This window comes from Mustela nigripes, chromosome 1 (assembly GCF_022355385.1).
Source record: "Mustela nigripes isolate SB6536 chromosome 1, MUSNIG.SB6536, whole genome shotgun sequence".
Taxonomy (NCBI): domain Eukaryota; kingdom Metazoa; phylum Chordata; class Mammalia; order Carnivora; family Mustelidae; genus Mustela; species Mustela nigripes.
The window spans coordinates 165,511,374-165,528,260 of NC_081557.1; the positions used below are offsets into that span (position 1 = coordinate 165,511,374).

General features: G+C 38.6%; 1 protein-coding gene across 4 annotated transcripts in view; it reads left to right on the forward strand.

Moving 5' to 3' along the window:
• NFKB1 (nuclear factor kappa B subunit 1) overlaps positions 1-16,887 on the forward strand; it is a 120,668-nt gene that overhangs the window by 11,812 nt on the left and 91,969 nt on the right. For 2 of the 4 annotated variants that reach the window (XM_059376633.1, XM_059376611.1), the window contains exon 2: positions 12,555-12,600. The exons of the other annotated variants lie outside the window; for them this stretch is intronic. In XM_059376633.1, coding sequence (XP_059232616.1) covers positions 12,562-12,600 — 39 coding nt within the window. In that variant the 5' untranslated portion in view covers positions 12,555-12,561. The remainder of the gene's footprint in view (positions 1-12,554; positions 12,601-16,887) is intronic. 4 annotated transcript variants of the gene reach the window in all.

Here is a 16,887-nt window from a genome sequence, read left to right on the forward strand (position 1 = left end):
TCTATGCATAGTCTCCCATTATCAGCATCTCCCATCAGGGTGTACATTTGTTACAGTTGATGATCCTACATTGACACATGGTAAGCACCCAAAGTCCTTAGTTTGTGTAAGGTTCATTCTTGGTATTGTGCATTCTTTGAGTTTGGACAAATGTGCAATGACATGTATCCATCATTATGGAATTCTACAAGGGTATATAAATGGCCTTTAAAGTCCTGTGTTCCACCTATTCATCCTTTATCCCCTCCCCCAACCATCATACTCTATTTTTAGAGAATAAATTTGTAGTAAATCAAATCCCTTTCCAATGCCACCTGAATGAAAGACCTCAAACTTAATGTATTGAATTGGTTTTTATGTGGAAATGGAAGGCAACAGTATCTCCTGAGTGACTTCAGTTATAACATGTAAGGTTTTCATCTAATTTACTGTAATCTTTTGTTTTTTAAGATTTTATTTATTTATTTGACAGAGAGAAATCACAAGTAGAAAGAGAGGCAGGCAGAGAGAGAGAGAGGGAAGCAGGCTCCCTGCCGAGCAGAGAGCCCCATGCGGGACTCGATCCCAGGACCCTGAGATCATGACCCGAGCCGAAGACAGTGGCTTAACCCACCAAGCCACCCAGGCGCCCCTAATTTACTGTAATCTTTAGAAAGCTTCTCTAGCTATACAAATTTAGATTCACCGTATTTCATCCGACTATACTATTAACAAAAGTAAATTTTACTCAGAATGGAATCTGCCATTTAGTATATATGGCACTTAATTATAATATGATAGAAAATGTCCAGAATATTTTTTTGACCCTATAAATTTCATTCATTTATGATTGAGAAGACAAGCATAGGCAAAGATTCATACTTAGGGAACACATTAGAATGCATTCTGATCTAAGAAAATCCCTGTCCTCCATGGGTACAGTAGACATGATACAGCAAGAATTTATATGCTTCTATCACACAGGGAAAAGAAGTTATATTTACTATGTTTTATTGATTCTAAGAGGTACTTCTCCCCCCTCCCAGATTAATATCTTTACTTAATTATATGTAGTTGAGGATTTTCTAGGAATCTTTCTGTTATTGATTCTAATTTAATTTTATTGTGTTTAGATAACATATCTGTATGCTTTCACTTCTTTGAAATTTATTGAGACTTGTTTTATAGTCCAACATATGGTCTGTCTTGGTGAATATTCCATGTGCACTTGAAAAGAATGTGCCTGCTAGTCATTGTTGTGTTCTATACATGCACTTAGTTTTATTAAGGATGATGTTCCTACACTTTCTATATCTTTACTGATGCTCTATTGATTTGCTTTCATCAGTTACTGAGAGAGGAGTGTTAAAAATGTTAACTATAATTATATATATTTCTGTTTCTTCCTTTAGCTCTGCCACTTTAGCTTCTTGTATTTTGAAGCTCTGTTAATATATGCATATGCATTAAGATCATTATTTCTCTGTGATGAATTGACCCTTTTATTCTTAAGAAATGTTTCTTTTTGCCACTGGTAATATTTCCTCTCTTGAAGTCTACTGTATCTGATATTTTACTATAACCTGCTTTTTATATCTAGTATTTCCATGGTGTAACTGTCATAACTTTCCATCCTGATACTAAACTATTTGAGTCTTTAATATTAAAGCATAATTTTTATGAAAAGCATATACTTGGGTCTTGCTTTTTTTTTTTTTTTAAAGATTTTATTCATTTATTTGACAGACAGAGATCACCAATAGGCAGAGAAACAAGCAGAGAGAAAGAGGAGGAAGCAGGCTCCTCGCTGAGCCGAGATCCCAATGCAGGGCTCTATCCCAGGACCCTGGGATCATGATCTGAGCTGAAGGCAGAGGCTTTAACCCACTGAGCCACCCAGACGCTCCAGGTCTTGCTTTTTTTGTCCAGTCAGACCATCTCTACTTTCTTTTGGTCTGTTTAGTCCATTTTCATTGAATATAATTATTGATATAGTTGGGCTTAACGTACCATCTTGGTAATTATTATATACTTGTGCCATCTGTTTGTTCTTTACTGTTTTTTCCCTCCTCTCCTGCCATCTTTTGAATAGGTTAGTTTTTTAAAATTCCATTTCCTCTCCTTCATTGGATATATTTTAAACTGTTTACTTTGGGGATTACAATATGCACCCTTGAGTCTACCACAAATAAATACTATAATATTTCATATATAATGTAAGAACTTGACAGTGGTATACTTCCACTTATCCTTTTCCCTTCCTCTGTGCTATTTTTGTTCCACATTTTACTTCTGCATATGTTACAAACCCAAAAATAGATCATATTTTTTAATAGCACACAAGAAAAAAGGTCTTATACTTACCCCCGTTTTCATCATCTTTGGCCTTTTTTATTCATCCGTGTACATCCAAATTGCTATCCAGTATAATTTCCCTTCATCATGAACAACTCTCTTTAACAGGCTGCAGACCTGCAGAGGATGAATTCTCTCAGCTGTTGCTTATTTGAAAAATAATCTCAATTTCACCTTGATTTTTAAAGGTTATTTTGCTGAGTATAGAACTGTACACTAATCTTGTTTTTCCTTTCAGTATTGTCATCATTGTTTCTGATAAGTCAGCCATCATACTTATCATTATCCCTGCTTGTCCCTGAGTGTTTTTAGGATTGTTTTCTAGAGCATTAATTTTTATCAGTTTTTGTTGTGATGTGACTTAGCATGGTTTTGTCTTCATCCAACATGGCATCTTTGAGATTCATGGATCTATGGGTTGATTTTGTTTTTTTTAAACCAAATTTGGAAAATTCTTGGCCATTATTTCTTCAAATATTTTTTCTTCTTTCTCTCTAGGACTCTAAATGACACATATAAGACCACATGATAACATGATATCATCTCATAGGTCATGAAAGGTGTCCTAATTTTTTTCTGCCTTTTGTCTCTGTGCTTCAGTTTAGATAGATTTTATTGACTAATATTCAAGTTTATTGATCCTTTCTTCTATAGTGTTCAATATGCTGATCAGGTCATCTAATAAAATCCCATTTTGATGTAGAATTTTCTATTGGCTCTTTTTCTTTTTTATTTCCATTTCTCTTCCAAGATTCCCTATCCATTTAGTATGTTCATTTTTTCCTTCATTTTCTTGGACATATTGCTACTAACAGTTTTAAAGTCATTGGTTGCTAATTCCATAATTTGTGTCATTATTTTCTTTTGAGTCATATTCTCCTACTTCTTTGCATGTTTTGTCCTTTTTGTTGTACTCTGTGGGTACTATGTTGTAGAGATATGTATATTTGTCTTCCTTTAAACAGTGTTGAGTTTTGTTGTAATAGGCAATAAATTTAACTGGTGAATACCTGGTTTTATAAAGTTGGGCTTAGAGTAGACTTTATTCTAGGGTATGCCCCTTATTCCAGGAACATGATCTTTCTGGTGTCAGAGCTAAATGCTCAGATTGTTCAGTGATGTCTCTTCATCCTGGATGATTGGAACGTCAGTGTTTGTCATAGGTTCCCAAAACTTCTAGAATTTCCATTCAGCTCTTAGATCCCTGACAACTGTTTTTCTAGTAGGCTTTATAGAATCTTGTCCTGTACTAGCACAGCTTAGAATGTATTCATTACCAGAGGTGACCCCATGCAGATTTCTGAACGTTTTTGTCTATGTAAATTCCTCATTTCTGGTACCCTGCCCAGTGAGACTGGAGATCTCTGTTTGGACTCTACTTCCTTGTATCATGGTTTGGAACATAGTCAAAAAGTGATTTTAGAGCTCACCTCAATTGTTTCCATGCCCAGTGTCTTCCATTATTCCTCAGTTATTTTGTATAGTTTTACAGTTGTGTTGGGCGCGTTCAATAATCATTACCCTGTCATGACTAAAACCAAGAGTCCACATTTTTGACAAATCTGAAATTGCAGTGTTTCCTACTATTAATATAATATCATTTTTTAAAAGTACTTAGTATTTATTAATTTGGTGATACAAAGAAGTGAAGCTCTTGTATCTACTTTTCAGGCATTTATATCCATAAAGAAGATGGTAAATATATAAAGTTAAATTGTAGTAGATCAGTATGTTGTCAGGTGTAAAGTCACCAGTACACCTAAGTGTTAGAGCCCTTGTGTGGACTGCATAGCTGTAGGTTACAGAAGAAATACCGGCTTGAAGAGTCGGTAATACATAAGTAAGAAAGATGGCATTTCAGGATGTAAGGCTACCATGAACAAAACACAAGGTGGAAGTGAACAAGGCATTTTTGAATTATCGATCAGTCTGTCTATAATAAAGCGTTTTGGTTAGGACATAGGAACAGATGATGTTTATAATACGATTTAATATAATAAATAATAAGCTGAGTGGTTGATGGTCTTTTGACCTTATAAAGGAGAATAGTAGGGAGGCTACTACTATCATTCAGAAGTGAGGCAGTGAAAGTTCAACTAGAATACAACAGTGGGAGTGGAAAGAGGGGGCAGATACAAGAAATAATACAAGGAAGAAATCAGCAGGAATCAGTTATTAACTGAATATGTGTGAAATAAGGAGAGGGAAAGGAGAAAAAGGTGACAGAACTTTTGACCCTGAGTACCTGAGACAATGATATATTGGCAGAAACCAGGAAGTCAAGAAGAGAGCCATTGCTGCAAGAATGATTAATTTGATTTTAGAGAGTTGAAATTAAGATTTTAGAGAATTGAAAGTACTAAAAGGTTTATTGTTTCTTAATGATATCTGTGCTTAATGCTAGTAACAATGTATTAATACTTATATTTTGAAGGTTTTACAGTACTAATTTTATTTCTGTTTGCATTACAGTATTTTTGGCTAATGTACTTGTTTCCTTTGTTTTATTAGGAACTGAATAAGCAAATATAGTAAAAATGAGTACAGAATGTGGGGGTGGGGAATAGGTTCTGAATAGGACCCTAACAAAGAAAATATAATTACTGAATTGCCAAGATAACTAAACCACTCCATACACACCCTCCATTTCCTGTGGTACTTACCATGTTGCATTGCTTTTGCCTATATGTCTTCCTACCTACTAAACTGTTGCATTCGTTTGCTTTTGCTGTGTAAAAAATTACCACAAAGCTAATTAAAACACAAATGTTTGTTATTTCCCTCAATTTGGTAGACTCTGTAGGTCATCTGGTCTGGGCTGGTTCTGCTGATCTTTGAAGTCTTTTGGTTGCTCATCTGATGCTGTTTGGTTTAGGGGGGTGTCCAGTAGGACCTCTCTGCTCCACAGGATCTCCAATTCTCCAGTGGGCTAGCTCATGCTTGTTCACATGGCAGCAGTGTTCCAAGAGAGCAAGAATTGCTGTTGCAAGGCCTCTCTTGAATCTCTCTCTTGAAAAAGCCTCTCTGGCTTTTTTTTTTTTTTTAAAGACTATTTATTTGACAGACCGAAATTGCAAGTACGCAGAGCAGAGGCAGCAGAGAGAGAGCAGAGGCCGGCAGAGAGAGAGATCACAAGTAGGCAGAGAGGCAGGCAGAGAGAGAACGAGAAGCAGGCTTCCCGCTGAGCAGAGAGCCTGATGCAGGCTCGATACCAGAACCGTGAGATCATGACCTGAGCCGAAGGTAGAGGCTTAATCCACTGAGCCACCCAGGTGCCCCTGAAGCCGGCATTTAAAACTCACACTTCTATCTTATTCTATTTGTCAGAGCAACTTACAGGCCTGCTAAGATTCAAGGGTTGGAGAAGAAATAGATTTTACCTTTGGGTGGAATTGCAAAGAATGTTTGGTCATTGCTTCCAATCTACCACAACTGTGGGCCCTGGGAATACACTCTTGTATATTTTGCTGTCATGGGAAACTGACACATAGTAAGTCTAAATTTTTTTTTTCAATGAATGACTAAATTAATGAAGGAAGGAATGCTTTCAAGGAATATTTCAATATACCTTAGTTTTAAAGATCTACATTCTTTTATTCTACCATTAGTGAGTATAGTGTTTTCTATGGACATATTTTAGAAAGGGAGTCTCTTTATTCTCCTTCTATCCTTTGTAATTGAACAAAAGAGATATATATTTTTAAAGCTTTTATTTGTTTGTCAGAGAGTGAGAACGAGAGCACAAGCAGGGGGAGTGGCAGGCCGAGGGAGAAGCAAGTTCCTAAAGAAGCAAGGAGCCTGACATGGGACTCGATCCCAGGACCCTGGGTCATGACCTGAGCTGAAGGCGGATGCTTAACCAACTGAGCCATCTAGGCCTCCCCAGAGGAGATATTTAAAACAAAACAAAATAAAAAGCAGCTATTGTTGTTCTGGTATTTTCACCTTCACATTTGACTATCTCAGGAAGAACTCACTTGAGTGCGTTGTCACAGTCCTACTCTGCTATTTGGGCTATGCACTGAATGGACTAGCTCCAACCTGAACATGCAGGAGACCTGGAGCAAAAATGCTGGATTAGAATGAATTAAATTTTAAGTCAAGGAAAAAATCACATCTGCCTCCTAGGTAGATGAACGAACCATAGTCTACAGAGTCAGATTAGCTAGCATTACTCTGTCAACCTCAGCCAATGACTTGCTGTCAGTAAACCTCGGTTTTCTCCTCCGGGACCATATTTCTCAGGAATATTGTGAAAATTAAGTGAAATGTGTAAATCATGCTAGTGCTTCCTGATTCATTGGTAGTAATTGATGAAGTTTAGTTCTTTACACATGTGAACCAAAGTACTGTTATATGATGGCTTTCATCAGGTTTCTCTTTTGTGGCATTACTGACATTTGGGTTCAGGTATTTCTTCATTGTAAAGGGTTGTCCTGTACGTTACAGGGTCTTTAGCAGCATCTCTAACCTCTACACACTAAATGCCAGTAGGACTGTCCACTGTGTCACACTGCCAGTGTGATAACTAATAGTGTCTCCAGACATTGCCAAATGTCCCTAGTGACAAAATATGCAGACATTTGATTCAACAGTAATAAGGATAGAGATAAAGAGGGAATGTGGCAGTGTACCCATACATGTGGGATAGGAAAGAAAAGTACCTGATTCTTCTCAGAATGCCTAAAATACTTCCTATCTGTATTACTTTTCCCATAACCTAACATAAACTAGTTTATTATGCTCTAACAAAATGCTTAACGTTTACTGTGTGCCAATGACTATGCTAATATGCTTTACATGAGTTAACAGTTGGAGGTTGTGTATGTATCTTCTCTCTCTATTGGATTGGCATTCCATCGTGGACAGGGACCTGTACTAGCTCCAACCATGATGTGTTTGTACTTCTGAGGGAGCTATTTTCTCTGTTGGTCACATTGGTAGCATTGCACCCAAGTAAAGCATTAAGGAGCTGAAAATGGGTGGAGGTATGGGAAACATGGAAAATGAGTTTATAGGAATCTAAATGTAGTGGATTACAAATACTGATTTTTTTTTAAAAAAACTTGTAATAAACAGCTATTTTGTGAAAAGTAACCACTAACGTTTCTTTCATCATCATAAACTCACATATCAGAAGAAAGGTGTAAATAAATAGCCCCCTTTTTTTTTTCAAAGATTTTATTTATTTATTTGACAGACAGACAGAGACCACAAGTTGGCAGAGAGGCAGAGAGAGAGGGGGAAGCAAGCTCTTGCCGAGCAGAGAGCCCGATGCGGGGCTCAATCCCAGGACCCTGAGATCATGACCTGAGCCGAAGGCAGAGGCTTAATCCACTGAGCCACCCAGGTGCCCCAAATAGTCCCTTTAAAGTTAAATTTTTTCTGTTATATTTATTTGAAGAGGATTCCAGTAGTGCTTACAAACTGCTCACTCATTCATACTTCATGTGTGATTCACTATGTCATTAATTGTTAAAGATGTTGGAGTTAAACTTTTAAGTTCAGCATGGCATTTTTCTTTTTTCTTAAAAACATGTATTTCTAATTACATAAATGAGTTAGAAAATTAAAACATAGGAACGTATAACTTAGGTAGTAATAATCTCCATGTCACTATATATGGATACGAATTATTCTTTTTTATTAATTATTTTTATTAACATATAATATATTATTAGCCCCAGGGGTACAGATCTATGAAGCATCAGGCTTACACACTTCACAGCACTCACCATAGCGCATACCCTCCCCAATGTCCATAACCCCACCACCCTCTCCCTACTCCCCCACACCCCAGCAACCCTCAGTTTGTTTTGTGAGATTAAGAATCTATTATAGTTTGTCTCCCTCCCTGAATTATTCTTTTTAACAGCCACGTAATATGTATGGTAAGAGTGTAACAATATTATAATTAATCTGGCATCAAAGGACATTTAGGTTGTTTCCAGTTTTTTGCAGCAATGCATATCCTTGTACTAATTTTTTTTTTTTTTGCACATTTGCTCATATAATTCTTTAGCACAGATCTCTGGAAGTGGGATTGCCAAATCAAAAGATAATCTCAGTTGAATGTTTCCCATTATATGTAGTACACACATGTGTAAACCTTACAGTACATTTCCTCTGGAAAATTCTTCTGTCTAGATAAATAGGCTTTATCTATATCAATTTATTATTCAACAGAAATGGTGAAAGTCACTGTCTTTCCTCTAATTTCATCTTCACTGCTATCTAGATTGTTATTAAAATTATACCTAAGTGGTGTCTGTTATAGCTGAATATAATCTTGGAAATAGACCCTTATCTGATTCCCAACTGCATCCTCTGAATGGCACCTAAAATTCTGTTTTTTGAACTGCAGATTGTCAATGCGTTTGAAAAGCTTGTTTTTCTTTTTAATGAAATCTAATAGAACAAAAAGGGTATGTTTCCTTACAGTGGGCCCTGATTAAAAAAAAAAAATGTGAATATATTTGATCCTAGAAAATTCCTCCACTTATAAGGAGGGAAGTGGCCTTGGTCGTGCTCCCTTCACTAAGAACTCTTTATGCTGGCCTTTGATGTCAGTGGTAAGATTGTCACAGATGTGCAGCAAATAATCCATTAGACTTTTCATGTAGAACTCATCACATGTTTAGAACTTAGCCAGTTACATTATGCTTCTCAAGTGAGAAACACAAACAATCCCAGGAGAAGCTCTTTTATTGCTACCTGGCTATATTTTCTATTTCTCTTTCCACAGTGTGAACATTTTCCTGAAAACCTCACCATTGGGAGAGAGAGATGCAGAGCTTAGGCCCATCTTCTCACTAGTCAACCCAGTATCTTCCTTTCTGTTTCAAGGTCCTTCCTCAAAAGCACAGAACTGTGCGAAGGGAAAGTGAGAGACGAGCTCAAGGAGCAGGGGGCCGGGAGGGGCTTTCCCTGGTCTTTCCTGATCCTTCAGTTCCAAAGGCTTAGTTGGTGTTTCAGAATTTTGAAATAAAACTTGCTTTTACAATTAATGCAAATATGACTCAGTGATTCACCCTTTCCAAAGAATTCTTGGTTTTTTTTGACTTTTTATTTTTAAAATTATGAGCTAATATTGACATCACTCTGAGGGTTCCTGTTACGTCAGCTCCTCATGGTGAATTTAACTGCCTTACAAAGCCCGTAGAAGTTCAGATTTCAGTCACCACCCGGGTATCTCTTGGGCTGCGATTGGGCTTTTAAAATCATGATCTTTTGACACACGTTTCTGCGAAAAGCCTGGGGAAGATGTTGGGAGGAAGACTATGTTTAATTGGGAAATTTGTCCATTGCCTACAGTTTAGAGATTCCTGTTAAAGTTTTAACTATAGTAAGGATCGTGATAAGAACCCTGTTACAGTTAGAGTAGTTTTAGTTGAGTTTTTAAAATCAAAGTGAGGGCCACTGTATTTTAAATCCATACATTCAAAGGTCAGGAAATGATCTACAGCTATATGTACATGTACACACACATATATATTCAAAGTCACAGGTACTCAATGGATTCTATCAGTTTAATAAGTCAGTGGTCTTGCTTACATTAATGGAAAGCCTAAAGGCAAAAAGGAAATAAAAAAAGATCTTACTATTTGTCTTGGAAGCTTGGACTCTTTATGGTGTTCTAAGAATAAGGATTTTCCACATGGAATATTGTAACTGCCATTAACACTGCATTTCAGTGTAACACTGACTATTTTATTAGTATTCTCCAGGTAACTGAAAATTATGATGATGACTATATAATATAGATATATACCTAAGTACATATAAAAATCCAGGTTTACAGAGCGAGTTATGATTTGTTCTTTGAATGGGCATTTATTAGTCAACTAATCTACTCCAAGCTCAACAAAATTCTGCTGTTCTCAGAGGTTGATCCCATCAAAACCTCTATTTTACAGATGAGGAAACAGAGGCCATAGTGAGTTTCATTGTATATCCAAAATCACACACTCAGCAGTGGGAAAATGCTGGAATTTTGAATGACTTCATTCCTTTTTACTATATAAGGGCAATTTTCCCTTTTTTTAAGCTACTTCTCTTAATTGATTACAGTTATTTCTCAATCTTTAGCAGTTTTATGTTTTAGACAAATATTTCTTTCCAATCTGCATGGAGTTCTTATTTACTGGACACACTTTTTTCCCTTCTGCTGAAGTTGAACCCTGCTCTGTATGCCGCTAGCAACCCTCACGAGGCTTGCTCAGTCCTCGTCAGGCACGAGGGCTCTGGCAGGAGAGGATTTCATGGGAACCAGGGTCCTCTTTGGAGGATCTTGTCCTTACTGGAGATATATTTGTTAGGGTAAAGGTTAGCCTGTTTTTAAAAAATATTTTTATTAATATTTATATTAACATATAATGAATTATTTGCCCCAGGGGTACAGGTCTGTGAATCGTCAGGCTTATACAGCTGACAGCACTCATCATAGCACATCATACCCTCCCCAATGTCCATAACCCAACCACCCTCTCCACCTGCCGCCCAGCAACCCTCAGTTTGTTTTGTAAGATTGAGAGTCTCTTATGGTTTGTCTCCCTCCCGATCCCATCAGCCTGTTTTACTAGAGAGACCCAGCAATACACTAGTCAAAGAACAAAGACACTTCTTCTTTCTCACACCATCACCAGTATTATCTGTCATTCATCATCACCCATGTGGAAGAAGCTAGGTCTCCTTCACGTCTAGGTTTTATCCAGCAGGAAAGAGAGAGAAGCGCACAAACATGAAGGACACGTGGGGAGGGCCTCAAGCCCAGACCTGGAAGAGGCACGCAAATAGTTTTGACATTCCCCTGGTGAGCGTTTCAGCAAGTGGCCACCCCTAATTCTAAGGAAGTGTGGGGTAGAGTCAAGCTGAACAGTCACATTTCCAGCCACAACTATTACCATGCAAAAGGAGACAAACAGATTTTGGTGTGCAGTTAAGATTCTCACCCAGAATCTCAAGTGCTTTAAAGACTTCATGAAAGAAAAAAGAAAAACTTGTCTCAGGAATGCTGTATACCTGAAATTAATGTAAAATCGTGTGTCAACTGTATTTCAGTAAAAAATAGAAGAAAAATTTATTGGGGGAATTAATATTTGCTTTCAGCCTTTTTTTTTTTTTGTCCTTTAATCTTTCATGTAGATAGATCTAAAATTTGATCTAGGTAACTTTAATAAAATCAGCCTGTATTTAAAGTAATGATAAGGATAGTTCTTAAGTAAGTAAGCCCAAAATGATATGTGATTTTTAGATAAATTTTTTATCTGGCCACATGGTTTCTCACTTTTTTCAGGGTCTCCAGGTAGTCAAAGATTGCTAGGGCCTGCGGTACATTAATTTCTGGCTGGGATTGATTAAATCTGAGATGATAGCCTTGATAATAAGGACTCTTATAGTCTTTCCCTACCACTTTTTTTTTTTTTTAAGATTATCTGAGAGAGAGAGTACACATGGGTGTGCGAGTAAGGGGAGGGGCTGAGGCAGAGGGAGAGGGAGAATCTCAAACAGATTCCACTGTGAGCGTGGAGCCCGGCACAGGGCTAGATCTCAGGACCCCTCATGACTGAGCTGAAACCAAGAGCCAGACACTTAACCGACTGAGCAGCCCAGGTGCCCTTCTCTACCACTTGGACAAGGGTAGGAAATGACTCCCTGAAGTGGAACGTGCTGGAGGGCAGAGCACTGCACACGTTAGCTGTCCTCCCCTGGTGCTGTGCAGATCACTGACAGGCCCCTCTGACAGCAGGAGGACCCTCTCTGAGCTTCTCAACTTGAACTCTGGGTAGAAAGCTTGGGCACAGTTCTAGGACCATCACAGAATTCATGAAAGGCTGGAAAAGAATCTACACGAAGCACTAAGACTGAATCTTCGAAGTCTAGGTGGTGACAAATAGAAGTGACCTCTAAGAATTGAATTATGTATGCTTTCTATATAGAGGATGAAGACTGGTTTCACCAAACTCCAGGACACTGTTGTGAGCTTGCCCCAATTCTGGATTGTACATATGTGGTAATTCCTTGATTGTGCAATTTTTCTGCTAGTAGATTTCAATTCCAAAAAGGAACTACTCTTCTAAGGTTGCTGTCCCCCCTTCTAAGATCTTTTAAAAAGGATTATGTCTGGTGTTACTGGAATAATGTAGTTTACTCCTACATGATGGAATTCTTAAGTGTCATTCCATTCTTATAGTTTGGTTTGGTTTTGTTTTGATGCACAGCTCCAGAATGGCAGAAGACGATACATATTTGGGAGCACATGACCAAGTAAGTATTGTAATCTCACCGATAATTTTTTTATAAATGGATTCATATTTTTAAATATACAGTGCAGCAGTATTATTTATCAGGAAAACTCTAAAATTGGTAAAAAAAATTTTTTTTAATTGTTTTTGCCATTTCTCTGTCCCTCCATGTGAGGTCAGAGGGGACACGTCCTATAAAATGAGTAACTCAAATCCTCCTATCACACATACTATTGCATAAAAATTATATATGCTACAGGTCAAATGATAACTACCATATTAGTTTCCTTGGGCTACTGTAACAGATGATCACAAACCAAATGGCTTAAAACAAACAAACAAATATATGGGGCACCTGGGACATAGTCAGTTAAGCATACACCTCTTGGTTTGGGCTCAGGTCATGATCTGAGGGTTGTAGGATCAAGCCCGCATCAGGCTCTGTGCTGGGTGTGGAGCTTGTTTGGGATACTCTCTCCCTCCCTCTCTGTGTCGTCCCCCTTTCCCTCTCTAAAAACAAAACAAAGCAAGAACAGAAATATATTCTCCTACAGTTCTGGAGGCTAGGGATATCAAATCCAAAATCAAGATCATGACAGGGTATGTTACTTCTGTAAGTTCTGAAGGAGACTTGGTCTCAGGCCTCTCTCTCCTAGCCTGCCGTGGTTGCCAGCAATCCTCTGCACTCCTTGGCTCGTAGCTGGATTGCTTTTGCACGCCTACCTTCTTCCCTGTATGTCTTCCTGTATCTTTGTACCAAACCTCCCTCTTCTTTCCTCTCACAAAGTCCCCAGTCATTGGATTTAGGGTCCATCCTTCAGTATGACCTCATCTTGACTTTACATCCATGCAGAACTTATTGCTAAGTAAAGTTATGTACACAGGCACTGGGAGTTAGGATTTGAGTGTATCTTTTGGGGGAAACACAAAATATTTTTTTAAAACTCATCTAACAATGAAGCAAATTAGTGTAATGAAAAGACCTCTGGCCTTAGAATTCAGATATCTTTATGTAGGTGCTGGCTGCTACTTATCAGCTCTTAAAACTTGAGGCATCACTTAGCCGCCCACATCCCACTTTTCTCATTTGCAAAATAGGAATTCTAGTCCCATACTCACAAGGGTGTTGAAAAGACTGAATGGGCAGTGAATGTGTTTTGGGAACATAAAGCTGTTCATTATAAATTCACTTTCACTTATGAAGGGATTCCAGTGTCTTTTTTTCCCTTTTCACCCAACTTTTTTTTTTTTTTTAAAGATTCTATTTATTTATTTGACAGAGAGAGATCGCAAGTAGGCAGAGTGGCAAGCAGAGAGAGAGAGAGAGAGAGAGGAGGAAGCAGGCTCCCTGCCGAGCAGAGAGCCCAACGCGGGACTTGATCCCAGGACCCCGAGATCATGACCCGAGCCGAAGGCAGTGGCTTAACCCACTGAGCCACCCAGGCGCCCTTCACCCAACTTTTTACCCTGGAAAATTTCAGGCCTAGAGAAATATTGAATAGTCCAACAGATCTTGGTAGATTATTAATATTTTGCTTCCTCCCCATCCTTCCCTCCCTCCCTCTGTGTGTGTATGTATATATACAGACACATACATACATACATATGTTTTTTATATACTTTATTTTAGATATATGTTAAATGAACCATTTGAAAGCAGCTTTCAGACTCTAGGGTAATTATAATAACAATATTATATTTTTAACTAATGATTTTTAAGAAGTATTTAAAATATTGAGATTTATTTATTCATCAGCTATTTATTGAGGCACTACTATGTACCAGAACATTGGCTAAGAAGGACTACAAAACAAGTGCTGCAGCTGCCATGCTAATAGGAATGGGACAGAAACATAGTTTCTATATGGTGATAAATGCCATTGTAGTAATTTGCACAAAATGATCCAGAAATGTCCAAAGTGATCACTCTGCTACCTAGGAGGGAAGGGCAGGGTTATGAAGGACTTTCCAGAGAAAGTCTATGTATGTTGTGATTTGGAATATGTAGTTTGCTAGACTAGATAAGGAGCGGGAATGCTAGGTAGCAGGACACCCTGGCCCGAGACTCATAACCATTTCACATTAAAACTTTAGCAGCGGGTGCCTGGGTGGCTCAGTGGGTTAAGCCTCTCTCTTCGGCTCAGGTCATGATCTCAGGGTCCTGGAATCGAGTTCCACATCGGGATCTCTGCTTGACGGGGAGTCAGCTTCCTCCTCTCTCTCTCTCTGCCTGCCTCTCTCTGCCTACTTGTGATCACTCTCTTTGTCAAATAAATAAATAAAACCTTTAAAAAAAAAAACTTTAGCAGCAACCACCTAAAAAGTGGATTTTCCAAATTTACACATGCAAACGTCAGTCAGGAAAATAAAACCAAAAGTGAAATACTTTTTAAAGTATCTGGTATCACTTCTTCAAACAAAATAAACTTGTGCAGCATTCACTACTCTTGATAATGTTCTGATTTATTTAGAAAGAATGAGTAGGCATTGCTTTTCACATTAAGATGCTCCTTTTGAATTTTATTGTACAAATGGTGATATAGGATCAATCTAGGAACACTTTCTTTGATTACAGCTGAAAAGATATTGGCTACTCATTTACCTTTCACTTTTTTTTTTTTTTAAGATTTTATTTATCTGACAGACAGATCACAAGTAGGCAGAGAGGCAGGCAAGAGAGAGGAGGAAACAGGCTCCCTGCTGAGCAGAGAGCCCGATGCGGGGCTCGATGCGGGCCTCGATCCCAGGACCCTGGGACCATGACCTGAGCCAAAGGCAGAGGCTTTAACCCACTGAGCCACCCAGGCGCCCCTACCTTTCACTTTTAATATGCTATCTCTAACATTGGAAGGCAAACTCTAACCAGCATTAGGGCTGTTCTGCTTGGTTTTAGACTGTGCTTTCCTGTCTATACGCAGGAAATCTTACCAACAAGAGATGGTCCTTTATGCCACACAAAAGTAAGACCTGCTGAAAACATTCATTTTGAGAGTTTTTCTTATGTGGGCACTTTTGTGATCATCAGCAACAGATGGGGTACGATCTGATAATTCCATTTTTGAGGCAAGAGGTTCTTGAAGTAGGTGGGGTTTTTTTTCCCTTGTCTCAAGCTTAACAGTATGTATTTCCTGAGGCATTCGTGTCCTCAGTGAAATATCCCACGTGTTTTAATGTATTCTGGAATTTGCTCTCCGACTGTGACCTAAAGCACGCAGCAAGCTGCAGCTCACAACTTGGCTTCTGTCTGCCTCGTCTGAAGTGGAGTGTGCGCCTCGCTTCCAAGACCAGTGCTCTGCTCTCTACTAGGTTAGTTTGGCCTCTCTACCTGCCGCAGAACCGGAGAGAAGACATTTTCTTCCCAGGTCATCTCTCTTACTCTGAGACCGACGGGCCAATACTCTCTGTAAGGTGGGGCCCATTTTTTAAGATAGCATAGGTTTTTTTTTGTTTTTGTTTTTCCTAAAGATTTTATTTATTTATTTGACAGACAGAGATCACAAGTAGGCAGAGAGAGAGGAAGGGAAGCAGGCTCCCTACTGAGCAGAGAGCCCGACACAGGGCTCAATCCCAGGACCCTGAGATCATGACCTGAGCTGAAGGCAGAGGCTCCAATCCACTGAGCCACCCAGGGGCCCCAGTAGCATGTTTTTTGATTCCTATTATTTTCTTTCCAGCGAACAACAAATAGCATAGATAAACTTTACTCATAAGCACTGAAGTGGAGCAGATCTACTGTTCCTCAATTGAATTATTTGCATACCTCACAGCTGGATCTGAAATGTTCTTTATTTAAACACGGTGTTTCTTACTCTTGATTTAACTAGGCATGCTAGGCTCATAGGTCCCAGGAACCTCCAATAATATACTAATGAAAAAAAAAGGAGGGGTGCCTGGGTGGCTCAGTCAGTTAAGCATCTGCCTTCAGCTCAAGCATCAGCCTTCGGCTCAGGTCATGATCCCAGGCTTCTGGGATCGACCCTGCATCGGGCTCCCTGCTCAGTGAGGAGTCTGCTTCTGGCTCTCCCTGTGCCCCTCCCCTCAGCTTGTGCATGCTCTCTTGCTTGCTCACTCACTCTCTCTCAAATAAATAAATAAATGAATATCTTTTAAAAAAAGAAGGAGTAAATTGTAATGCTGGTTTTTCTTGTTGTTTAACACCAGCTTACTAACTAGCGTATCATAAAGAATGAAATACGGTTGGTTTATGTGCGGTCCACAGACGTTTCAAACAGATGACTTATTTAGATTGAAACAAATACTAAGCTCAGAAATACAAATTTTAAGTCCTGAATAAACTAATTGGAAGGGA